Source organism: Harmonia axyridis, chromosome 1 (genome assembly GCF_914767665.1).
Source record: "Harmonia axyridis chromosome 1, icHarAxyr1.1, whole genome shotgun sequence".
NCBI classification, from domain to species: domain Eukaryota; kingdom Metazoa; phylum Arthropoda; class Insecta; order Coleoptera; family Coccinellidae; genus Harmonia; species Harmonia axyridis.
This window is the reverse complement of record NC_059501.1, coordinates 74,791,494-74,818,406: the sequence shown is the minus strand read 5'-3', so window position 1 is coordinate 74,818,406 and position 26,913 is coordinate 74,791,494. Positions and strand designations below refer to the sequence as shown.

The 26,913-nt window shown below is 34.4% G+C and overlaps 2 protein-coding genes and 1 long non-coding RNA gene across 4 annotated transcripts in view; 1 reads left to right on the top strand and 2 right to left on the bottom strand.

Annotated features, from left to right (window-relative positions):
• LOC123682624 overlaps positions 1 to 12,740 on the top strand; it is a 107,878-nt gene extending 95,138 nt beyond the window's left edge. For both annotated transcript variants that reach the window (XM_045621363.1, XM_045621372.1), the window contains 6 exons: positions 3,716 to 3,786; positions 3,973 to 4,045; positions 5,386 to 5,483; positions 5,951 to 6,023; positions 8,473 to 8,570; positions 12,448 to 12,740. In XM_045621363.1, coding sequence (XP_045477319.1) covers positions 3,716 to 3,786; positions 3,973 to 4,045; positions 5,386 to 5,483; positions 5,951 to 6,023; positions 8,473 to 8,570; positions 12,448 to 12,495 — 461 coding nt within the window. In that variant the 3' untranslated portion in view covers positions 12,496 to 12,740. The remainder of the gene's footprint in view (positions 1 to 3,715; positions 3,787 to 3,972; positions 4,046 to 5,385; positions 5,484 to 5,950; positions 6,024 to 8,472; positions 8,571 to 12,447) is intronic.
• Positions 12,741 to 12,870: 130 nt separating this feature from the next.
• Positions 12,871 to 13,953, bottom strand: LOC123682686. The gene is made up of 3 exons (XR_006747845.1): positions 13,887 to 13,953; positions 13,599 to 13,772; positions 12,871 to 13,520 (listed from the first exon to the last, which is right to left on the bottom strand). It is a non-coding gene; the product is annotated as an uncharacterized LOC123682686 (long non-coding RNA).
• Positions 13,954 to 19,596: 5,643 nt separating this feature from the next.
• On the bottom strand, positions 19,597 to 20,902 carry LOC123673986 (ornithine decarboxylase antizyme 2). Its single transcript, XM_045608788.1, is given in 4 exon segments — positions 19,597 to 20,246; positions 20,541 to 20,741; positions 20,743 to 20,836; positions 20,883 to 20,902. Coding segments are annotated over 4 exon segments (459 nt in total). The 3' UTR covers positions 19,597 to 20,102.
• Positions 20,903 to 26,913: the final 6,011 nt, after the last annotated feature.

The following is a 26,913-nucleotide window of genomic DNA, read 5'->3' as shown; positions in this document are numbered from 1 at the left end:
TGTAAGATTTTTGGGGGTCGTGCTCGTCGTTATGCTGGGATGTCCATTTGATCAGTTCGCGAAGAAGCTGTTTAAGTGTATTTTTCTGTTGAGAGGTATGTTGCATCGTTTTTCGGAGGGAATTCTGAGGAGGGCCTATTTTGCACTCATAGAATCACATCTAAAATATGGCATATTAGCGCATCTCGCCATAGAGGATAGTATCTAGTAGTAGTATCTGCTACAGGTTATCGCGAAGATTGGAGGCCCCTGTTCATAGATTGGAAAATTCTTACATTCCCCTCTTTATACAGGGTCTTTCACGAGGAACCTCACCCATATTTATACGGGAAACTACTGAACGTATTTTCATGAAATTCAGCACTTATAAGTATCTCACGATGCTGATGAAATCTAAAATATTTTCAAGGCATGAGCACCTCCGGTTTTTCCGGAAATGACGTCACCTTCCGTTTTTCAAATTAGAACACCATTTTTTTATTGCAGAAATAGATTCCTTAGAAAATTTCAAGTTATTTTGATGTAACATTTTTCAGTTTTAGTTGGAAACTCTCTCTGAGCGGGAAAATTCTAAAAAAAAATCGAAAATAGAGCTCCGCTGAAACAAGAATAACTTCTAGGTTTTTGGATGGAAAATTTTCATTTTTGGGATTTTTCAAGATGTAAAATTGATGTATCCACTTTAAAAATCGAAATCGCGATTCATGATACAGGGGGTGAAAAAATCGCTTTCAAAGTTAGGGATGACAAAATCGTGAAAAATCAATTTTTTCAAATTAGAACCCCATTTTTTTATGGCAGATATTGAATCTACGTTAAAAAATAATGTGAGTGTATGCATCACACCCTCGCCCTAAAATGGATATTTTCTGAGTTATTCACAAAAAAAATGTTTTTCGTCTTGAATTTTCAGCTATTTCTTTTCCCTTCACGCCAAAAAGATGAAATTTTCAGGAACTGTTACTTAAACCATGTTTTAGATTTTACTACCCTAATATGCAAGAGAAAAAAGTTACAGGTTGTTCCTAAATAGATGGCGAATTTTGATTCGAATTTGTATCGGAAACCTCTTTATTTCAACTAATCGGCCATCGGTTTTCTCTCCAGTGATAAATAAATAATTCCTTATGAACCATATGCAAAAACTTACCATGTTTTACATTCTTTTTTTTTAATGATAGATATCATTAATTACATCTGCCAAATTCCTCTTTATTCAGTAGCATTTTGTGTTTACTATTAATTTGGTGATAATTCGTATTAAGTTATAAAATCGATCACTATGCCTAATTTTACCAATGAAGATTATTGAAATCTCATTCTTCTTCATGGAGAATGTAATAAAGTTGTAGATAGAACGATTCGACTGTTCATTGAGAGGTTTCCTGACCGACCCAGACCAACGAGAGATACCATTAACAGAACCATGACAAACTTGAGAAATGTCGGATCTTTCGTTAAGAAAACTATACACAGAGAAAAAAGTGTAGTAGAAGATGAGAACAACGAAATTACAGTTCTTGCATATTTTCCTGTGAATCCTCAAAATTCTCTCAAAGATGCCGAGATTGATCTGGGATTATCTCAATCGAGTGTTTGGAGAATATTAAAAAAACATAAAATGCACCCATATAAATTCAATAGGGTACAGCATTTGAAGGAAACTGATTTCGTCAGGAGAACAGAGTTTTGCGAAGCTATGATGATTCGATTTCAAGAGAATGAAAACTTTTCGGACTGTATAATTTGGACAGATGAATCTGAATTCACAAAGAATGGTTCTTTCAATAGGCATAACAGTCATTATTGGGATGAAGAGAACAACCACCACTTCAGACAATGGAACTTTCAAGAGACCTGGAGTTTCAATGTTTTTTGCGCCATCAAAAATAATGCAATTCTCGATGTTCACATTTATGATGGGACTTTAACTGGTAAGATAGAACACTACACATGTTTGCATTATTTAAAGAATGTTCTCCCTTAGGAGATAGATATTCTGACATATTGACTCAAATAATTGAGCCGCTAGTACAGAACCATAATGACTTATGGTATCAACAAGATACGCGCGTCTCCACACAATTCACTCAATGTGTCAAATATCCTCTATAGGCTATTTGAAGATCGATGGTTGGCGAACAATGGTTTTAACTCCTTTAGACTATTATGTTTGGGGTAGGATAAAAAATACTCAACTCCCCTGACTGATAAAGAGGACTGCATAGAACGAGTCAGAAATGCGTTCAGGTTTGTTTAGATTTTTAGATTCATAGTTTTGAAACTCAATTTGGTTTTTAAACACTTTTGCAGATCTCTTCCTCCCGATGAAATAAGAAGAGCAACGCACGAAGCATTCCTGAGACGTATAAATAAATGTCTAGAAATTAACGGTCAAAACTTTGAGCATCTTCTCTAGTTATAACTGCGAGAGTTTGCCATGGTTCTCCTAATAGTAACTTGAAGTCGGTTTCAAGAAGGGGTGAAAAATCTACAGCATGGTTCAAATAACAGTTCCTGAAAATTTCATCTTTTTGGCGTGAAGGGAAAAGAAATAGCTGAAAATTCAAGACGAAAAACAGTTTTTTGTGAATAACTCAGAAAATATCCATTTTAGGGCGAGGGTGTGATGCATACACTCACATTATTTTTTAACGTAGATTCAATATCTGCCAAAAAAACATGGGGTTCCAATTTGAAAAAATTGATTTTTCACGATTTTGTCATCCCTAACTTTGAAAGCGATTTTTTCACCCCTGTATCATGAATCGCGATTTCGATTTTTAAAGTGGATACATCAATCTTACATCTTGAAAAATCCCAAAAATGAAAATTTTCCATCCAAAAACCTCGTTTCTTCGTTATTCTTGTTTCAGCGGAGCTCTATTTTCGATTTTTTTTTCGAATTTTCCCGCTCAGAGAGAATTTTTCAACCAAAACTGAAAAATGTTACATCAAAATAACTTGAAATTTCAAAGGAATCTATTTCTGCAATAAAAAAATTGTGTTCTAATTTGAAAAACGGAAGTTGACGTCATTTCCGGAAAAACCGGAGGTGCTCATGCCTTGAAAATATTTTAGATTTCATCAGCATCGTGAAATACTTATAAGTGCTGAATTTCATGAAAATACGTTTAGTAGTTTCCCGTATAAATATGGGTGAGGTTCCTCGTGAAAGACCCTGTATATTCTGCAAGTGTCGATATTTGCGCTCAAGACTGGGAGTAACTTCGATATTATCGGGTCTAATCATGATTATTGTAAGAGTGGAAGACACCAATTCGAAACTGAAAGATGTCGCTCACCTTATTGAAATTCAAAGTGGTGCTTTCTATGTGGGTATAAAGCTTCTTGATAGGATCCCTTCGGCTATTCAGGACTTTACCTTAGATCAGTTCAAGTTCTGGAATGTGATGTAAGACCAGTTTGGTCTCGCTGTAAGCTGGTTTTTACTTTCATTATATGTGTATCGTATTAGTAAATAAATAAATATGTAGACCAAATAGAAAATCTCACACAAATGTCTGTCTACCAAAAGATGCGTATTGTAGAAGACAGAGAAGCATGCTTCATGGTCACATATGAAGCCTCTGTTGAGTCATGACGTCCTGACCGAAGAGACAGATTCTTACGTGTTAATATTTTTCTCGAATATTCAACTGAATATTTTCAATACATTGAGAAATTTTTTTTTGACATTTATATTTTTTCATAGATCCAACCTCCACTGAAGATAGATATTATGAAAACATTCCTCTGGATCCGAATGTAAACCAACGATTATCAGTAAGCGAAAAATATATTACCATAACGTTTATAAATCCCTGAATTATATTCAGGGTGTTCCATTTGAAATTTTCAGTTAATTTAAGAAATTTTCAGTTACTTACAGAATTTCTCACCTAAGAATGCAAACATAAGGCACTTTCCTTGCTCTAATGTTTTCTACAATTTAATACAGTTCTCTTTCAGACCGAGAAAACAAATGAAAACAAATATGATTATATCGCAATGGATAATATGGCAGACATTGCTGGAGGAAGAAGTGAGTATTTCTCTCGAATCCTAGAAAGTACAGGGAATCCCACCGAAAAGTTTATCGATTTCTTTCTTAGAAACAGGTCATCGGAATTGACTGCATTTTTGCATATTAGTAACTTTCAGAATGACACAGTCCTCTGAAAGATTTAGCGTGAAGAGAAACTTTCTGTTTCACTATAAACGAAACCTATTTTCCCATTTCAAATGAAGCACCGAGACCTACGATTTGAATTTTTTTAAATATCTCAATGACTGTCAATATCATTTCTTGGGAGAATCTGTTCTTCATTGAATTTCGCTTTATTTCAATAGCTTAAACCTTTTGAAGGGAATCGAAGTTTTCGAATAAAGAATCAATATTTGCTTAAAAGTCCCAATCAAGAATAGACTCAGGGAACTCAAAGATTCACATTGTCATTTTATATCTGCATGTAAAATCTCAACTCTATTAAGTATTGGATCTGTATCGCTGTAATATTGTAATGATAATTATCAAACTGTCGTTATTTTTTCATGCAGAATCACCCCTCCATCGGTTCATCGGACTTATTCAGTAATACCCTGTAGAGTTCATTAGCTAAGCAAATCTTGGACTTTTGAATATTCAATTTTTTTTTTATTAAAACTATTGTGTCTCGACAACTAGGCTTTTGACACATGGTATAATTTTCTACTCCTCTAAGTATTAGAGGTACTAATATTTACAAAATATCAGTTTACACAGAAAAGGAAACGTAGTAGGGGAGATCGGGGTAGAGTGGGATAGCGGGGCATAGTAGAGTAACGCCAATAGAGATTCTGAAAATAACCTCAGGATGGTGAGTTGGTGATGTGACTGATGGTGTGTAATTTCAGGGCCGTCGCTAGCCAAACTGCCGCCCTAGACAGAGACCCAATTTGCCGTCCTGCAGAACCTAATTCTGCAGAATGCTTAAAATTAATATCGGGTTCTAGGGCTCGCCGTAATGTTTTTTCTAGTGTTCCCATTAGAAAAAACATAACTTTGGGTCATACCTTCGTGATTAAAAACCATTTTGGAAAGACGAGTACGCCACTGGATTCTACGTAAAAAAGGGCCTGTATAATGTTTTAATTTCAGAGCTCTATCATCAGAATTAACAGAGATCAAAATTTTTTTCGATATCGCCATTTTTCCAATTTTCGATTATAACTCGAAAACAAAAGAAGATGGCCAAAAATGAATACTACCCTTGTTAGTTTCTCAGAAAATGATACCGCGAAACGGGTATCAGATTATGTCTATCACCTCTGGTTTAAAAGTTGTAGTGCTAAAACATCGAAGTTGCTTCAATTTACTAACACTAAAATGTTGTTTCACTATAGGCTTGGACTCCAAAGAGGAAAATTTGTATGAAGAACCCGTGGAACCACCAATGGGAATCGCGAAGAAACCTGTTATGAATTTGCCGCTAAAATTGTCGGTAAGCAAAAATTATTCTCATATATCGAAAATGGCAAATAAAAGAAGTTCAAATTTCAAAGAGTGTAATCTAAGAGCCCTTTTATACAACGCGTCCCAAGCGATGTCACACCACGCGTGAGCGTCTTGAAACTCGTGCTTTTCGAGCGTCTGTTCGTCGTCAAAAGACGACAGGACGACCGGACGGTCGGAAATCAACTATTCATGAAAGAATAAAATTGTGTTGCCTATGCATTGTGAGGGGAAATAAACAACCGAGTGATATAAAGAATGAACAATCAATTATTTGAGAGAGCTTAATTGAAAAACATAAAACACAACTGATAAAATATCAGCTTATATTTCAAATATACAGACCAATTTCGATTATAAACAACTTTACTTACAGAATTTATCACCTAAGAATGCAAACATGAGGTACTTTCCTTGCTCTAATGTTTTCTACAATTTAATACAGTTCTCTTTCAGACCGAGAAAACAAATGAAGACAAATATGATTATATCGCAGTGGATAATATGGCAGACATTGGTGGAGGAAAAAGTGAGTATTTCTCTCGAATTCTAGAAAGTACAGAGAATCCCACCGAAAAGTTTATCGACCTCTTTCTCAGAAATAGGTCATCGGAATTTATTGCATTTTTGCATATTAGTAACTTCCAGGATGACACAGTCCTCTGAAAGATTTAGCGTGAAGAGAAACTTTCTGTTTCACTATAAACGAAACCTATTTTCCCATTTCAAATGAAGCACAGAGACCTTCGATTTGAATTTTTTTAAATATCTTTATAACTGTCAATTTGATTTCTTGGGAGAATCCGATCTTCATTGAATTGGGCTTTATTTCAATAGCTAAAACCTTTTGAAAGGAATCAAAATTTGCTTGAAAGTCCCAATCAAGAATAGACTCAGGAAACACCAAGCTTCACATTGTCATTTTATATCTGCATGTAAAATCTCAACTCTATTAAGTATTGGATCTGTATCGCTGTAATATTGTAATGATAATTATCAAACTGTCGTTATTTTTTCATGCAGAATCACCCCTCCATCGGTTCATCGGACTTATTCACTAACACCCTGTAGAGTTCATTAGCTAAGCTAATCGGGGACTTTTGAATATTCAATTTTTTTCATTCAAACTATTGTGTCTCGACAACTAGGCTATTGACAAATGGTATAATTTCCTACTCCTTTAAGTATTAGAGGCACTAATATTTACAAAATATGTATCAGTATTTACAGAAAAGGAAACGTAGTAGGGGAGACCGTGGTATTGTGGGGTAGCGGGGCATAGTAGAGTAACGCCATTAGAGATTCTGAAAATAACCTCAGGATGGTGAGTTGGTGATGTGACTGATGGTGTGTAATTGCAGGGCCGTCGCTAGCCAAACTGCCGCCCTAGACAGAGACCCAATTTGCCGCCCTACAAAAGCTTATTCTGCAGAATGCTAAAAATTAATATCGGGTTCTAGGGCTCGCTCTAGAGTTTCTGTCACCCCAAATTTAAAAAAAGGGTTTTGGAAAGAAAAAATTTATTTTAAGTGTAATTTTGTTTTGGATACAAATTTTAACCGAATAGATGTTTTAGGAAACGTTGAATGTAATAAACAATAAACGTGCTCAACTGAATTCTTATGGATAAATGATGAAATATAATAATTGAATTCAGGTTTCAGATTCCTCCGCTGAGTTGAGACTGCATAAAACGCTCGAACATTTCGTTTTTATTTTCTTGATATGATTATATAAAACAACCGGATGAACAATTATTTCTGATTCGAATATATGTTGCAGATATTCTCAATGCAAAGATGTTTAAGATTAGTGAATTTGATAAAAAAAATTATTTGTAAAATTCGTTGAATTAAAAAAAAATATTTAATTCATTCTTCCAGAAATTCAGATTTCCCGAAAAAAGTATATGATGCCGCCCTCCATTATTTGACCCCCTCTAGAGCAAGCCCTGTAGTTTCAGGTTTTTCTGCTCAGTTTTGACTGTATAAAAAGCTTGAACATTTTTTTTTCTATAAAATTATCAAGTAAAACAATCGGATTATGCGGATGAACCATAATTTTGAATTCTATTGCGCCCCCTCCCCCCCCCAACACTAGTTAATTTGTTATAAAAAATGAAAAATATTATACTTTAATGTCAAAATATGAATTAATAACTCTTCTTATATTTCTTAAGAAGGATAAATTGAAAATGGTTTAATGGAATATTTCGTTTTACATTCTGATCGGAAAAATGATAACAAAAATAATCCAGAAGCCGCTCCAAGAGGCGATAAAATTCGGCAACATTTAGTAAAGCGGAGGCCGACAAGCCTAACGGGTGCATGTATTTTTTTAAGCGTCAATAACTCGTAAACAGCACTATGAGCAGCTATTCCCTATCTCATTTCCTTGATTAGTTTAGGGCTTCCGACTGAGTGGCCCGCTTGATCCTTTTGGGGAAATTGGGGGCTTACGGATGCTCGGGGGACAGTTGTGATTTGGTAAGTGCTTATTTTTCTGATAGATATCCAGCTGTCTCTATGAAAAATGAGTAAATCTGAAGAGGGTAAATTTCGGCGTTTTCTGGGACCTCTCCTATTTTTAATTTTCATCAATGATCTTCCTTATTTTCTTAACGCCTTCAAGGTCACACTATTTGCAGACGATACAACTGTCTCCTTGGCATCTGGGAGACTTCCTTTCCTCTTCGAGGAAGGTGAAGTGGTGCAGTCGTGTTCCCTCGATTGGTATACCTCCAATAGACTCCTTATAAAAAAGAAAAAACTGTTAGGAGGCTTTTCACGCTACGTAAGTGTTGAGAATCCGTTGGTGGATGTAAGATTCTTGGGGGTCGTGCTTGACTCGTCGATTTGTCAATCACCTCTGGTTTAAAAGTTGTAGTGCTAAAACATCGAAATTTGTACAGTTGGCATTCCTTCAGGAATGTTATTGTTGCTTCAATTTACTAACACTAAAATGTTGTTTCACTATAGGCTTGGACTCCAAAGAGGAAAATTTGTATGAAGAACCCGTGAAACCACCAATGGGAATCGCGAAGAAACCTGTTATGAATTTGCCGCTAAAATTGTCGGTAAGCAAAAATTATTCTCATATATCGAAAATGGCAAATAGAAGAAGTTCAAATTTCAAAGAGTGTAATCTAAGAGCCCTTTTATACAACGCGTCCCAAGCGATGTCACACCACGCGTGAGCGACTTGAAACTCGTGCTTTTCGAGCGTCTGTTCGTCGTCGAAAGACGACAGGACGACCGGACGGTCGGAAATTAACTATTCATAAAAGAATAAAATTGTGTTGCCTATGCATTGTGAGGGGAAATAAACAACCCAGTGATATAAAGAATAAACAATCAATTATTTGGGAGAGCTCAATTGAAAATTAAACATCAAATTCTCTCCTTAACTTCAAAATCAGTATAAAAATTAATATGATAATAAAATTTCAGAATCAAAGAATAACTATAAAAAATCTGGGAGATAATAAATGAAGCAGCTCGGGCACCAAAACATGACATTAGTCAAGCACACAACATTTATGATAGCAAAGTTGTACCGGGTGTTTCACCATAATTTGACCCCCCCCCCCCTTCAACTTTGTTACTAAAAGAGGTACAAAAAAAAGTTTTCTACAAAAGTTTCACGAAATCAAATTATGGTGAAAAACCCGGTACATGATAAAAAAGGATGGCGGACATTTTCAATGACTTTTTCATTTGCATTGGGTCTGAGATTCAAAACATTATTGTACAAGGTAATAACAAAAGTATCGATCCTTCATATGGACACTCCAGCTCTTTCTTCTTGCGTCCTGCTAGCGGAAATTAATCAATTCAGAAAATAAATTCTCTCAAAAATTCTAGTACCGAAGATGACAAAATATCAGCTCATATTATCAAGAACCCACATTTTCATATATTGAAACCTCTAGAGTACCATAGTATAAGGAAAGGATAGTAAGGCAGTGTAGTGCTTTTTTCGATTTTGTTGATGTACTCACGTTTAACTCGAATTTTACTGTCAAAAATTGGTCCGTTAAGTGGTGCCCTCTGAAAAAATTGGTGTTATTTTGAAGAACTAAAATATTTGAAATAGAGTGGTCAGAAGATTTCTATATTTTGATATTTTTTCTGCTCTGTAATAAGCATTTACGCCAGTGGCGTGTATTTGTGATAAACAAGTACAATGCTACAAGTTATCATGAAATCACTAATCAGGTCCAGTCGTCATGAAATGATATCTCTAGGTTTTTTCAGGGTTTATGAATGGAATAAACTCCATTTTCCGGAATATCGATATTGCAATTGAATGTATTTGAAGAATATTCGATTGATATTGTTTTGTTATAGATTGAGTGAGAATAGGTAAAGTTCCTTTCAACATTAATTTCCTAATGTCGTAAGTTCCAATGTCATTCCTCAAAAGCTATATTTAGCATTTGACAATTGGTTTCGATCATTTTTTCCCAACCTTTTACGATTCTTCGAGTTATGTATTTTATTATTCGACTGTAATAATTTGTTCTGACTGTAATAATTTGTTCTGATCAGCCCATGTTTTCATGAATATTCGAAGAAAAGTACACTTTGAACAAACAAATTATATTTGAAATATCTCAATTATGTTGAAAATAAATAAAATCATGTTTTATTTTTATATTTACCTTATATTTAAAATTGAAATGAATATTTTCGGGTTGTAGTTTGTGGATTGAACATATCAATGGATTTTTCATATAGCTCAGGAGCTTGAAATATTAGAGGTTTCCTGGTAATACATCTTTTTTGGTAAAAATGAAGGAAAAAACTTGAAAATTAGAAAATTCAGTTTTAATATCAAATAAAAGAAATTTTATAAAGAAAAGTTCAAGAGTTGGAAGAGACAGATGGAATTTTAGTTCTTCTATACATATAAGCATATGTTTGAATCTTATATTCAATTTTTATATTTTTTTCATTGATAATGTCCCAATTCTATTCATATCTCTTCGGATTAAAACCACTTTCTACTATTATATGAATTATTTCAATTCAATTGGATCTATTAATTTGTTTTAAATATTCCTGAATAGAGAGTTAAGTGATCATTCAAACTTTTATCGTAATGCAAAACGCAATCATTCAATGAATATTCGAATATTCAAATGTAGTGGTAACTTAATAATAACATAAAAATTGTTTGCAATGTCATGCGACCCCTTTTCAACCACGCCACTGAATGAATTATCGTATTATTTCTGCCCCATCTATAGCTCATGATTCAGCGCCATCTATTATCGAGTAACTTCTCCACTTTGGGTAGTCACGAAATCCAACTACAGTAGCGAACCCTGGTGACTATTTCCTTGCCGTCAAACGGCGGTTGGCTTACTATCCTTTCCTTATACTATGAGAGAACCTACATCATCAATTTATGTTTGACGTCATACGAAATATCTCAGGACTGGAAGAATTCTGTAGTTTTGTCTGTTTTTAAAAATGGTGATCGAAAAGATCTTACAAACTACAGACCAATTTCGATTATAAACAACTTTAGAAAAAAGTTTGAGAAATTGTATGGAACAAATTCATTTTTAGCTAAACAGACCATTTTAAGAAATAATCCTGAACATAACAGATATATATATATATATATATATATATATATATATATATTCCAAAAATGTATCACATGTTGATTCCAATTGGTATACAGGGTGGTGTGATTTATTTATGAAAATTCTTTCGTAATTAAAAAAGGTCAATATTTTTCTCAGTGTTATGATTTAGCCATTGTAAAGTTAGGAAAAGAGATTTCTGATAAAACATTGAACATAAATACGGATGAAATCTTGTACGAATTTCAATTTAACACTCAAATCATTATTTCAGTATTTCACATATCTTAAGAGGTGAAGGGGAGTCGGAATTCTCAGAAGATCTTTTTTTTGTTGCATTTTTTTATATGAAATATTTTCTGTAAATTTCCCGAGAATCCGACTTCACGATTTATTCAACAATGAATGGCAGGATCGGCTGGTGGATTTGAATTGAATTTATCCAACTTTTTCAGAACATAATGAATTATTGAAAACTAGTTGTCATGAACAATTATTTACTGAAAATTTGGGCTAAATTGTCTTCGGCCCATTTTGTTTATTTTCAGAAAAAAATATTTGATTAAGGACTAGACTATTCAAATAATAAAAAAAAAGAATAAGGACTCACAGAGAAGGGAAATAATATTTTTACTGTTGAGAATTTGTGGAACGGGGGCCAACGCATACATGTGTAGCGATAACTTTATATAATTAATATATTTTATTTGGTTGGAATCGAGTTGAAACATGACAAAATGAGGTAGTATTGCTACTTTCATAAAATAAATAAAATTACTGACAAAAAAACTATTATTTTCCCGTGCCTGACTTCAAGTTCCCCAATCTTTCTCTTAAACATAAAAATCAATTATTTGAAATTTCATGTCTTTCATTTCTGCTTTTATGGGTACACTAATATTCTCAGCAAATATATATATAATATATACTAAAATTACTAGTGCGTTCAGAAGAGTTCCTAGATTTGATCTAAGGAAATATTACTGTATATTATTTATTTAATCATATGAAAACAGGTCATGAATGTTGCAATAGAGAGAAAAGACATTAGAAAAAACAACAGAATATATTTCACAGAAATACAGAATATGAATATAAAAATATTGGTTTACAAATATTATAAGAAAAATCTATTGGTTCAATAAAAAAACAGAATATATTTATCATAGAAATACAGTATATAAAAAAATATTAGTTTTAAATATTATTAGAAAAATCTATTGGTTTACAAATATTATAGCTTTTGTCAATCTTCCTCTCAACCGATTCGAATAATCTAATTTTGCACTCTGTCGATTTCTCAATTCGTGGTGAATCCTCAAATTGAAATAAGTTTCCAGAATCATTTTCGTTACAGCAGGACCATGGATTCTCTCTGGGTCATCATCAAACTGATGCTGATTGAAAAAATTGAACAATTTTGGATCAACACTGTTCAATGTAGTGGGAACCAGACCAGAAATAGTCAACTAGGAATGAAGAGAATTATTGTTATATATCATAGTTTTATTAATCAAATTTGCCTACTGCTTTTTATGAAATATTCACATGGCTTACTTTCAAAATGAAATTATGTTCAAAATTGTTTTTCAATTTGAAGAATTAATATTTCTGATTACAATTTATGAAAAATATAGATTTAACAATTAATGTATTTTACTTGCGATTAATCATTATCCATATCTTCTTCCACCGGAAAATTGTGACGAATATTTTTCATCGGTTCTTGTAAATTTGTAATGGGTGATTTAAGGCGTTTCACTTGATTTGCTAATATTTTATTTTTGACCTTGAAATTGGACAGGATTCTTCTAGACCAACCTGAAGTATTTCTTTCGCAGCATAGGGTTTTCATAATGACGATGTGAATAGTCTCCAATATAGCAGGGATTTGAGAAAAATCGGCTCGACCTAAAAAAGTAGAATTTAAAAAAGAGATTTTTTTTAATAAATCTTACATCATTATGGATATTCTTCGTTTCCCAGAAAAAGAAGTAGCACTAGAGCTAAATGATGCACATTTTGAAGGAGAGGTTAGAGTCAGTGTTTCTTCTGAACCATTGGTAGTTGGAGTGTCAAATCTCAATCGTTTTTTTTTATGGAGATTGTATTTTAGAATCATATAAATATGTCGCAGAGTCATGTTCTTCAACACTTCCATTCCCTTCTGAGTAAGTCCTGCGAATTGCTTTATGTTGTATGGTAATATTATTTTCATTGCAAGAAATTACAGAGGTATTTCCAATTTGATTTCAAAAGGCAAACCTCCTAGGATACGCGTAAAGTTCTTAGTGTCACTAGAGCAAGAAGATGCACATTTTGAAGGGGGATTTAAAAGTAGATGAAGTCCCAAATCTCAATCTTTTGTTTGGTGGTGATTGTGTTTTAGAATCAGATTCTGTTGAGTCCTGTGCTCCGATACTTCCATTCCTACAAATTTCTTATGTTATATGATGATATTTCTTCATTGCAATATGACAAATTATGAAAAAAATTTTTACAACTTACAGAGGTATTTCCAATTTGATATCAGAAGAAGAAGTAAACTTCCTGGATAAGCCTCTTGCTTAAGTTTATTAATAGTCGGAAGCAATCTTCAGGAAAGTGATTTATTCCAACATCGGTCGGTTCCAAGAAATTCTCTGTAACCATTTTTCTCGTTCGAGTTGATTCGATGGAAGTCTTAATAAAACATTTATTAGTCGTATAAATTAGTTTTGGATTGTTTTTAATTATAACTGAATATATGCTTCAAGGAAAAAAACAGGATTCTGCACGCCTATGGATAGTACTCACCTGTGAAGACTAATCTCACCTCCCGCAATATAAGTGAAACCACACAGAAAACACTGGCTAGGCATATATAGATAATATCAATTCGAATGGTTATAAATGAAAATACAAAATTATTAAAACAAGAAATAATGAAGATTCAGCCAACTGAGGTGATCTAAAGCCAGAACAAAATGACAGAATTCGCAAATGCACGTTGTCACATCGACAATTTATCTAAATTTATCCTTCGTTCATTCCTTCGTACTGAAAATAGAGCAGGCAACGTTTTCAATTCGGCTAGTTCAATTATGATTGGCGAGTCTTGTATTCAGGATCGGTTTCAAATGTTTATTTTCCGTTCCTTCTATCTATATTCTGAGACTGCCACTTACTTATAAATTGGGCCCATAACCTGCTGTTATTCTAAAAAAGAAACCTTAGATATTATTCTAAATTATATTCAAAGCATTCACACTCAGATATTCTAACAGACTGTAGGGAATCTATCGATTTCCTCGAAAATATTCGAGTTAAGTTAAATTTCGAACCAAAATGCTGAAAACGTTTTTAAAACTTGGAATGATCAAAGCCACACCCCTAAGGGATCTGTAGAAAGGCTTTCCTAACGGTCGAATGGAAAACGGCCTGTGGACTAGTTTTCATTTTTTTGTTAAGGATTCATTCTAAAAATTTAAGTAAAATGAAACAAAAATGTGGAAGAATCATTGAAATATCTCTAGAAATGAAAAAGTTATGGGACTTTGAAGTTGCGCTCGAAAGAATAATTTCATAGTACGTGTAAGTGTCGTGACGTCACACACTAGACGACTGGTATTCGCAGATTGCTTACCAATTCATTGGTGTACAACCACTTGTGCCGTTCGTGTCGCTGAAATAACTTACTATATACATACATATAAATTACTTTTTTCTCTTTTTACTTTTTACTTCTCACATAAATATGTTTTGCCATTGATATACTTCAACAACCAGTACTCAACTACAAACTGTTTATGAAACGTTTTTTAAATAAATCATCGTTATAAGTGGAACCATGATGTAGCAAACTCAAAAGTAGATACTTACTTGAAAAGTTTAACTTCTTTTATTTCTGCACTGTCATAAGATGGATTTGAAGAAAAAAACTCCATCACTGCGAATATATCTATAATATTTTAGGCAAATTGTCACTTTGTCCTTTCACGAAGCCTTCTTCCCTTATGGTGACATAAAAACAAGACTCGAGTTAAAACTACACTGTACAACTACAAACAGCGCGAGAGCCTTGGCGCGGCTAAGTATTTAAACGTAATTTATGGTGTAGCGATCACAGGCAAGAGCCGTGACGTCACAGACCAAAGACGTTCCGCGCTAAAATACGTAAATTTAAATAATCTATTTCTCAGTCATTTATTGATGGATTTTCAAAATTTTTTCACTGATTTATCAGTTTTGCTCTATATTTTAATTCTATCGTGTCAAATATAGTATTATCAACATCACTAAACTAGTGCAATCGGAATGTGACTGTCTCAGACTACGATATAATTTTGCTCACCAGGACATGGTTGGATGACTCCATTAATGGTGCTGAACTGGTGGACTTTGAGCTTTTTAGGACAGATCGCACGTCTTCAACTAGTGAAAGAACTAGAGGTGGTGGGTGTATGATTGCTGTGAAAAAGACTTTTTGTGTACATAGAGTGCCGCGTGTTCACGTCTCGGTTGAAGATCTGTTGGTTGTTGTGAGGATTGGTCAGCTGTAGTATCTGTTTGTTACACCTCAAGCTATCGTGGGCCTTTATGAAAAACACTGTGAGAATGTTGAACAAGCAGTTGAAAGATTTGAACCTGACGGGATATTCATTACTGGAGATTATAATCTTCCTCATGCCGTATGGACTAACGACCACTTGGGTGCTAGCGTAGATTCTGTTCTTTCTCAGCAGGTTCAAGTTTTGGCTGATTCTTTTTGTTTTTTGAATCTTTATCAAAATAACTACATTTTTAATTCAAACAATAGAATGTTGGATCTTGTTTTCTCCAGTTTTCAGTTCCTCAGAATAAGTTTAGCAAATGAGGTTCTGTCTAGGCTGGATGATCACCATCCAGCACTCACTTTTAGCGTGAAGGCTCCTCAGTCATGTAGAAGTAGTACAGAGATAATAGCTCATAATTTTAAGTCAGCTAATTATGAGAACATAATTAATTATATGTCATCCATAGACTGAGTTGAAAGGTTCGATGATTGTAGTGATGTTGACTCTCTAGTTGATGTATTTCACGGGCTGATATACAGCGCTGTTGATAGATTTGTACCTAAGATTAAGATCAGGAACTCCACATTTCCAAGTTGGTTTTCTGAAAAATGCAATATTTGAAAAAAAGTTGGCTCATAAAAAGTATGAATCTTCAAACACTTGGGACGATTACCAGCTCTTCTGTAATCTTAGATCTCATTGTAAATCCCTGGCTGAAGAATGTTACAGTTCATATATAGAGGAATGTGAAGAGTCTAAGCTTGGAAATGTGAAGAAATTTTTTAACTTTATTAATTCAAAAAATTCGGATGAAAGCTCTCCCTCAGCAATGTATTTCAAAGATTCAGAGATCCAAACTGTAAAAGATATATCTAAAGCTTTCGCTGAGTTTTTCCTTTCTGTTTATAGAACTAACGATAGTATCTCCTGTATCGCCACTGAACCTTTATCTTGCTTAACCGATGATATGATAAATGTTCTAATGATTCATGTTGAACAGGTGTTGGACGGTATCGATGCCCTCGATATAAACAAGGGACCTGGTCCAGACAATATTCCTGTTATCCTTCTCAAAAAGTGACGCATTACCACTGCGAATAGTTTTCAACAAATCACTGAATGATGGGGTGTTTCCTAAGTCATGGAAGTCTGGTTTTGTGAAGCCTATTCACAAATCTGGTCCCAGGAAAGATATCACTAATTATCGGCCAATAACTATTTTGAGTTGTTCGAATCTATTGTTTTCAGCCTGATTAAATCTCAAGTTTATGGTAGAATAATTCCACAACAACACGGATTTTATGAGAGTAGAAGTGTTAACACAAATTTACTGAATTTTGTTCAATATGTTATTGAGGCTTTGGATAGTCGTCAACAGGTAGAAGTTGTATATACAGATTTTTCTAAGGCGTTCGATACTGTTTCCCATCCCATTCTAGCAAGAAAGCTCAGAGAATTTGGTTTTCACGGTCGGCTTCATCGGTGGTTGGTCTCTTATCTCACGATTCAGTTCGTGAAAATAAATGGAACACTCTCCTTTCCTGTAATTGTCACATCAGGAGTGCCCCAGGATAGTCATCTGGGACCGATGTTATTCCTCATATTTATTAATGATATTGGTTCCGTGATCCGATTCGTTAAGTTCCTTTTATTCGCCGATGACCTGAAACTTTTCATGTCGGTTAAGTCCATTTCGGACATTATTTGTTTGCAGTCCGATTTGGAGGCATTAGAGAGATGGTGTGCTGAGAACTTCTCGTCTTTGAATATAAGTAAGTGTAAGTCGATGTCAATTTTGAGAGTTCAGAGTCCGTTAATTTCAACTTTTTTTCATTGGGGGTTGTCCCTTAGAGCGTATAGGTGTTGTGAGGGATCTTGGCGTTTCCTATGATTGTGAATTATCCTACAAGCCACACTTTCAGGCAATTTCTTCTAGAGTACTCAAGACTCTAGGTTTCATAATCAGAATCACGATTTTAGGAGCGTTGAGACGCTTCGATACCTTTATATAGCACTTATGAGACCAACTCTTGAATTTTCGTCTATTGTTTGGTCCCCATATACTTTGATTGATGGACTCTTTCTTTAGAGGGTCCAAAACAAATTTCTCAGACATGTTTCATTCAGGCTTGGCATTGCTTCTCGACTGTTCTCGGCAAGTCATATGCGTGACCGGATGCGGCTGCCTTCTTTAAGATCGAGAAAGTTCTCGGCTTCTCGGATGCTATTCGTGGCAAAAATTTATAGGGGACTTGTCTACTCTCCAGAGTTGCTATATCGCTTCAGCCTGAATATTCCTTCAAGACCGATTAGGCGAGCTGATCTGTTTAGGCCCGGTGTATCAAGAACTAATTATAGTTTTCATTCTCCACTACCGAGGATGATGAGGTACACCAATACAGTGAGTGTTCTCGGAGTTGATATATTCATTGGCGCGTTGTGAAGGTTGAGGGGGGATGTATCTACTTTGATGAGTTTGTAAGCTCTTTTTGTCTCATTTTGATGATATTTTTGAGTTTGTTCGCCTAACAATTGTAATTATTGAAATATTTTATTTGTATGTTATGTATCCAATTATTTTTTTTTCTCTTTGTATAATGGTAGTACCGTTAATAAATAAATAAATGAATAAAATGCCCAAAAAAATCGGCATTTCAGGGAGAAGAATTCAATTGAGTTCAGTCCATTCTACAACTACAACATATGTGCAACACTTGCACCGACAACGAGAAGAGTAAAGATTTTCACATATGTTTCCGAGACCGGCGAAAAAGTACCTGCGACCGAGCCGCAACGACCCAAGTGTCCAGCGACCCTCAAAAACGACTAGATCTAAATATCATCTTCTTCACACATTTTTCAGTGGGTTGGAAATAAATTGAATAAGTGTTTTTATCCCGTTCTTTATTTACCTGATTTGTCCTTGGCCGTGAACTACTTCAGTCAAGTATAAGGACCACAACACACAAAACAAATACTAACCTCTGCATATTTCATGTTAGGTATGAGCTCTAATGACTTACAACTTATTTGGTCTATGTTAACATAAAATTACCAACGTTATATATTTTGGTGTCACCATCTATGTCAAATAGAATCCTTCACGAAATTTATTTGATTAACATTCTTAAGTTTCTACAAAAATCTCTGATTGTTATCTGATAGTAAAACGTACGCTCGAAGGCATCCTAAGCCTTGCATTTTCTCATTTATAACTCGATCTTGTTCTCTTGTGCTTATGACACTTTTTCCAAGTTTTATAATTCAAACATCAGAAATGAACTCGAATTATGGCAAAGGATATGACAGGACAAACCTGAACTCGATTTCAAGGTCTGCCCGTAATTGATTCAATGAAAGAAGCAGGGCTTTGGAAATTTTGATCGCTCTATCGTACACTACTTGCACTGTGGAGCGATCATTCAGCACCCTGCGAAGAATTAAGACTTGGCTAAACAGTTCGATGGTTCAGAGTCGACTTAACGGTTTGGCGATGATGAGCATTCATCATAAAGTACTTCACAACAGGGTAGTTAAAGAATTCTCAAAAAATCCGAGAAGTTTGTGTTTAGGTTAGGTTCTAGTTGTATGATTTTGATATATTCAAAATTTCAGTTTCATTAAATTATCAGCTGATAAAACGTGATATCAAGATAGAGAGAGAGAGAGAAAGAATGAATTTATTTTGTTTGCCCCCCACCCCCCTTGGTTATCATAATTATTATTTTCCTCTCTTTCTATTTTGTTGCTTTCTTTGAATCATTTGTATTTGACTTGTCCTATACTGTACTGTCTTAATGGATCAATAAAGTTTATTTATTTATTATTAATTCATTTATTATTTTTATCTTTGAGTATAAAAATAAAAATGGATGAATAAAGATCTTACTTTGAAAGCGATTTTTCAATTAGTTCAGCTCAGACATTTTCTAATTCCTATATAATAGAATCAAACAGGAGAATCATACAACTTTTAATATTATTATATTTATTTTTATAACCTAAAGAATTTAACATTTTAGTTACAAGACAAACAAATGAAAGTGTCTATTCTGAAAACATAACTATGTGAAATCTAAAAAGCCAAATGATAATTACAAAGTTTGTTAAAATGAATGATACACCTAAGCTTATTATATTTCTTAAATTCAACTGTTTTTTTTTTATTTTATTTTTTCATTAAGGGGTCTTGATAACTGTTTCCGCACTACCCTCATTAATATTCTTTCATTTTCATCCACTTACTTGATACTGAAAATACCTCAAAATCAGGAATATCATGACTCCATATAACTGGACAGGGTTATCGAAATTCAATATCCATCAGCAAATCCAGTTATTATAGAGTTCTATATATTCTCTTGTAATAACTATGAAAAGATATACTACAGATGCTTATAAGTAACACACTTAAATGAAACTATATTCTAAGATTTATAGACAAAAATGAAAGATTCAAGGCTACGCTGGGGATGAATCACTCAACTTCATAAAGCATACAAATATTTTCAGAAGCAAGTTGTGGTGGAACAATCGCTGATGTTGGAGACAAAACTTCGAATCCCAAGTATCTGAAAGTTTTCGTTATCATCGATTTGTCTGGTCTATTAGCTGGAATGACCTGAAAAAAAAAATCATCATTAAAAAATAAATTGGGAACTGATGGGTTTTGCTCTAGTCATTCAAGTATTCAATTCGTTAAGGAAAAAACAGATTTTAAAAAAGATGTTATTCATGTCGAACAAGTTGTTTTTATTTTAATTCTTAGGTTATAGGATTTCTATACAGATTTGAGTAGAAGAGCAGAGGATAAACATTTTTGTTCACTCCGCACCAAGATTGATAAATATTTGTTTAATTTTCTTTTTTTTTCTGTGTCGATAGTTATTTATTCCATGAATTCAACAAAACCTACCACAACAACATGCTGACAGTTGAGCTTTTCCTCTGCTGCTTCCAATACCCCAATCAACGCTTCTCTTGAGCCATCAGGCTGCATGAGATTGGGCAGGGCTACGAAGAGTGTTTTACCCCGAAGTACAGCCTCCCAAGGTTGGTTGGCAGCGCGGAAAGTGAGCCGCAGTGGCGGCGAACCCCTGGAGTCCCCAGGGGCATCAGGACCACCACAGAGGCCCGGCCCCCCAAGACATGTTGGAGGATTCGTCCTCGGTAAGACTCATGGCGGAACGCTTGGTACTCAACAACGATTGACTGAAAAAAAAAATCATAATTTAGTGTCTTTAATAATAATCTTTACTGAAAAATTAACATCAACATTTAACACAACAAATAATGATCAAAAAGTAAAACTATGCAAAATGTTTGAAAAACCTTTGACAGATTATGTGGAATTAACTGAAGAACTGCTCGTAATGATTCTTTTTGATTTCTGGATCCCACAGTCAGTTATCTTTGGATTCTGTTGAATAGCCAACACACTCGATTGACTTCGTTTCAAATTTTTCTCTATTTGGCGTTTTTATCAAGCTAAACGCTTTTGTTTCTAAAATCTTGAAATGCGATACTTGGGGTTTCTTCTTTTCCTTTTTTAGAAAAGAGTTCATTCGTTCAGACATTTTGTGGTGCACCTATTTATGTCCTGTCCAGGAAAATGTAAAAGGTTAAATGAATATTCCGCTTTCAAATTTGATGAATTTAGGAAAAATTTTATAGTCTGTTCACTTTTTAATAAAAAGTAAACAGACTATAAAAAGTTTTTATAAGGAGAGAGTTTATCAGACTTATCCCATGTGTCCCATCAACCAAATGCTCAGCTGCATTTTCAAATCATTCTCGTTGAGATGCCCGTATCGCTTATGCCACTTTTTAAGTTTGCTTTTTTTACTATACAGCTGTTTTGTTGCCGTTTTGAATTCTTGAATTTTATAAGGTTGACCATTTATGGCTGCTCTCAATACAACATCTTGATATTGATTCCTAAGTACCGCAAAATCTTCCGAAAAATGTGTTTGCCTACCACTGATCTCCAAAACAGAAAGGCTCTCTCTAGGTTTATATTCTGATGTTTGATACTTTTATGTTTTTGTCTTTTTCTTGTCTATCTAACTAAACATGTAATTACTGTCTACATGGTAAAATCAGTAAATAAATTATCACCTGCTTTGCTTTGTTTTCAAGTCAGGTGCATAAAGGGTGTTATGCAAAATTATTTGTCTCAGTCCAGAAGCCACATTGTCGATGATTAGATTAACAGTCTCTTTTCCAACAATATCTGCCTTTAGGTGAACTTCGTACCACACTTTTTCTCCATTGATAAAAATGCGATTTAAAAACTTTGATTTTTCATGTGTCGCTCTACTATTGTGACACCATCCATCTGTTTGTGTTTCTTTGTATGCTGGTTTGTTCATTTATTTCATTGAAATGCTTCTTCTGTATTCACTTAGTGGTCGGGTTTTCGACATAACATACTTACATTTTGACGAAATTTTCTGTTTCCCAAATCATAAGGTGGTTTTGGATAACTCGAATCATTCTTCGGTCCACACGTATTTTTTTTTTTTTCAATTTGATTTATATTTGGTGAAGAGAACATTTTCATTATTCTCTTCAACTTTTCGTGAATTAGTACCAAATTAATTAATTAATTGAAGTATATCACCACAAACAATACATTTAGACAAACAATCCAAATGGCTCAACCAAAATTCATCAATCATGTATTACTTAATCTTATACAGGGCGTTCGAGAAAGATTGCGACAAATTTCAGGGGGGATTCAGCATAAAAAATATTCAGTTCGATATAAAACCCTTTGTTTCCAAATGCTTCGTATTCCCAGATACGGGGTGTTAAAGTTTTTCTTGGAAACTGACTAATTTTTTGAAAGAAAATAATGGTACGCCAGTGAAACATCTCAAACTAGAATCATTTTTGAATAGCTCGTTTAATTTGTGACAAAAAATCGTTCTTCCCTTTTTTCGTATGGGTTGTCGTTTTTATGTTTTTTATATTTTTGATACATTATCAAGAACTATTCAATAACAGATAATATATTGAAGAAATGAAAAATACGCGATAAGATTTTTTTTGCATAAAATAGCGATCCATAGGAAAAGAAAATTCTAGAGGTTTTTTGTCCCAGATTGAACGAGCAATTTAAAAATTAGTTTTAGTTCAAAATATCTCAGTGACGTACCATTTTTTTTTTTTTAAAAAAAAAGATCATTATCCGTATGCACGCCCATAATGAACATAAAATTCTCGATTGAATGCCAATAAATGCGCAGTAACTACCTATCTCGACCGGTTTCAGTGCAATAGATAGTCATTTTTCAAGAAAAATATTTAAAAAACTCCTGTATCTAGGAATACGAAGCAGTTGCGAACAAAAATTATATATCAAACGTCTTTATTCTTTATGCAAATTCACCCCCTGAAGTTTCATGTATACCCTGTATATAATTTTCCTACTTCATTCTTCAGTTTGTTTAGACATTATTTCGCACTCTTGTGAATTCATATTGTTTCGTGGTTTATGCTGAGCTGAGCTACTGATTGGAGTTGAATTTTTTCTGCTTTTCTTGTTGTGTAGCTGTAGTATTCTCCATTTCCTATCAGATTATCCACGTCGTGGATATATCAAACACAGGCATATACAGGCAAGTGTAAGTTTATTCTAATACATATGATAGGAATCTCATATTTTCGCTTAACGAAGATTTTATTTCTTTCAGGTTTACCACCCCAAAACAACAATACAATAATGTGCCTTTCCTGCTTTATCTATTTTGATCTTTCATTCATGAAGCTGTAGACAGCTTCCTTATCAGATTCTCTATATGTGACTAAAATTTCAAATTTGTTTCCTGATATAGAATTTCAGGCATTTCTCTATTAATATTAATGGAAAAGGGAATAAGATATAAATGAGATCATTATTTTTGAAGTCATAATGAACGAAATTATAAGAAGAGTCCGTAAACTAAGAGGACAGAGAATGGGTTAGATTAAAATCTTATTTTTGATGAGAGGATCTACATATAAAGAGTGAGTTTCAAGTTTACATACAGAGTGAGTTTATCTCTAAAACGGATCGCAAGATTTTTATGTGCAAGGTTCTTGTAATATAGCGGTATTTACATTGTCGGATGTAATGACAAATGAGTCACCCTCTATATTTTTTGCTTTTTGAAATCCTTAAGAAACGCTGAAAATTTTTCATGTAATGTTGCCTATGCCTAAATCGCATAATATCGTAGCTACATTCACATTATTTTTGCCGACGCGACGTTGAAATAATTAATTTATGATTGAATGAATTCTTTTAATTTGAATAATCTCTAAATGTTTCTCTCATGCTAGAGGTATGTTCACATTTGAGTAGTATAAAAATTAGGAATTTCAGGTAACATACTGTAAAGGCGATTACAGTTGATGTATTGAATTTGTTGGCAAATGTCAGTTCGTTCAGATGAAAATTTTTTCAGTTAATGAGAAGAAAATATCTCATATGGGCAAACCTGCGGAACCATCTCACAGATTCTGTCTGAATCTAACCTGAATCTACCATGAAAATTTGAAGTGTTATATTCCGTTCGAGAGGTTAGGTATTGTGGAAACGACTGACGACGGGCCGAATCGATTTTAACCTCGAAATCATTAGTCATTAGTGAGTAAAACCCTAACATTTGAGACCAATCTGGTTTCAAAATTCGAAAATTACATCCATTATGACGAAATCATAGATCGAACTGTTCGGGGAACGTGCGTTCGAAAATTACTCGAATATTTCCTTGACCACAAAACCGACAGAATTAAGATTTTGGAGCAAAGCTATTGGTCAACGTTAATTGTTTCTTCGATTGAATGTTTGTTTGTGCATTATTTCAAATTAAAGATAGTTCATTCCAAGTAATTCAGCATATTGTATTCAAACTTGACTAGTAGTTTCCGCATGTTTTCTGGGTTTATTCAGATGTGACTTGTCAAGATTCATGAATAATTTATTTTGTAATCAGATTAGGTGATACATATGATCATTGTGTCTTTGAATTGTGTTGCTGTCTGGTGTTAAATTTATAATTGAGGAACGTATATGAGGGGTACTATTTATTTATTGAAAATTAGCAACACTGATATTTCCAGGTGAAATCTGGTATTGACATCGTGAAATTTGACATTTTGATGTTATAAGTACTCATAATGTTTTGACGTACTAGCACAATTTTTGTTGTTCACACTAAATTGAAAATTTCATCTATGCCAAAATATGGATTTAACTCGTGAAAAATTTCGAGCTATGGAAACTATGACTTTCGACGTGGTCTAACTTAAGAAAAATGCAACTATCAACTAAATTCAACTTTTGGCGATGAAGCACCATTTAAAGCCACTGTATATCGCTGGTACACTGAATTCGAATGTTCGCTCACGGAAGAAGTTAAAGAAGGTCATCCAAAATACCTCGTTGTGCCAGACAATATTGTTGCTGTGCGAAAACTACACTGCGCAAAAAAATTAACGCACATTCTGAAAATCTCAATTTTAATGAAAGTTAACTCTACATTGACTTTATAACTTATTTTTTATGTTCTCTCGGGAAGGTTTTGAACGAAACAAGACACATTAAATGGAAGAAAAATTCAGGATTTCTTCGAATCTTATGTGAAAGAAAAGAAATAAACAATTTTCAAAATACTGGAATGCTGATAAGTGATTTAATACTTGGTATTTCCACCCCTTGCGTTAATTACAGCTCGACAACGACGGTTCATACTCAAAATGACTGATCTTAAAATGTTCTGATCTAATCCTTCCCAGATTTCTCTGTGTTGAATTCCTAAGTCATCAAGAGTAGCTGGATGATTTTCTGAACTTCTGAGCCTTCTATTGAGGATGTCCCAAACCTGCTCAATCGGATTGAGATCTGTACTTCTTGCTGGCCTTTCCATTCGAGAGACTTCAAGGTACTCCTGAACGATGCGCGCACGATGGGGTCTGGCATTATCGTCCACAAAAATGAAATTTTCACCAATGTAAGGGGCAAATGGCACTACATGCTCTTCAAGAATATTCCTTATATACCTATCAGCATTCATAGCTCCATTATCAACGACCACTAGGTCTGTGCGAGCAGTCAAAGATATTCCACCCCATACCATAATCGATCCTCCCCCGAAACCAGAAGTATTCAGGAAATTGCACTGAGCATATCTTTCATGTGGTCGTCTGTATACAAGGGAACGTCGATCACAATGGTAGAGGCAGAATCTAGACTCATCTGTGAAGAGAACTCTTTCCCAATCAGCCTCTTCCCAATGGATATGCTCTCTCGCAAAATCCAAACGCGCCTTTCGATGGGCTGGGGTAAGAGCTGGGCCTCTTGCCGCGACACGAGGCCTTAAATCATATTCTCTGAGGCGATTTCTTATTGTCTGAGTGCTAATTTGCACCCCATGAGTTTGCTCAAGCTGATTTTGAAGGAGGCGAGCGGTTGTAAACCGTTGTCTCAACGAAGAAACTCTCAAGTAACGTTCTTGAATGGCAGTTGTTACCCGTGGTCTACCCTGTCCTGGTCTTCGGACATTCATACCTGTCTCCCTGAATCGCTGCAACATTCTGGACACACTTGTATATGGGAAACTCCAAACCTTTCTGCAATTCTTTGTATGTCCACCCTTCTTCTCGCAAAACTACCGCTTGGGCACATTCCTTTTGGGTCAAATTGCGTGTTTCGCATTCCATAGCGATCGAGTGTAGAAACTCAAACGAAATAAAAACAATTGATCACTAGAATTGATCGAGAACAACTGATTTCAGAATGGAGCCAATACATTCAAAATCTGATAATGTAATCTTTTTTTATTCCTGCTGGGAAAAAAACATCTGTATTGAAGGAAAAAGTTGAAAGTGGATAACATATGGATGCATAATTCTGATAAAAATAATTATCATTGTGAACACCTTCAGTTGTAGGATAAATTTGAGATTTCCATAATGTGCGTTAATTTTTTTGCGCAGTGTAATTGGAGAAGATCGTCATGTGACATATCGGGAAATCCAGAGATGTTTAAGCATTAGTATGACCAGCATAAGATAAGATAAGAAGAACATTTGTGTGTTCGGTAGCTGTGTGCAAGTTGGATTCCATGATGCTCAAAAAATTTCTCATGTCGATTGGTGCTATAAAATGATTGGTGCATCCAAAGCAGTATACAACATCGTCATAATTGACAGGTCGTGGGTTTATATGCATACGAGCCCGAAAGAAAAGGCTAGTCGATAGTTTGTCCCAAGGCTGCCCCCAAGGTTCCATTCTGGGACCT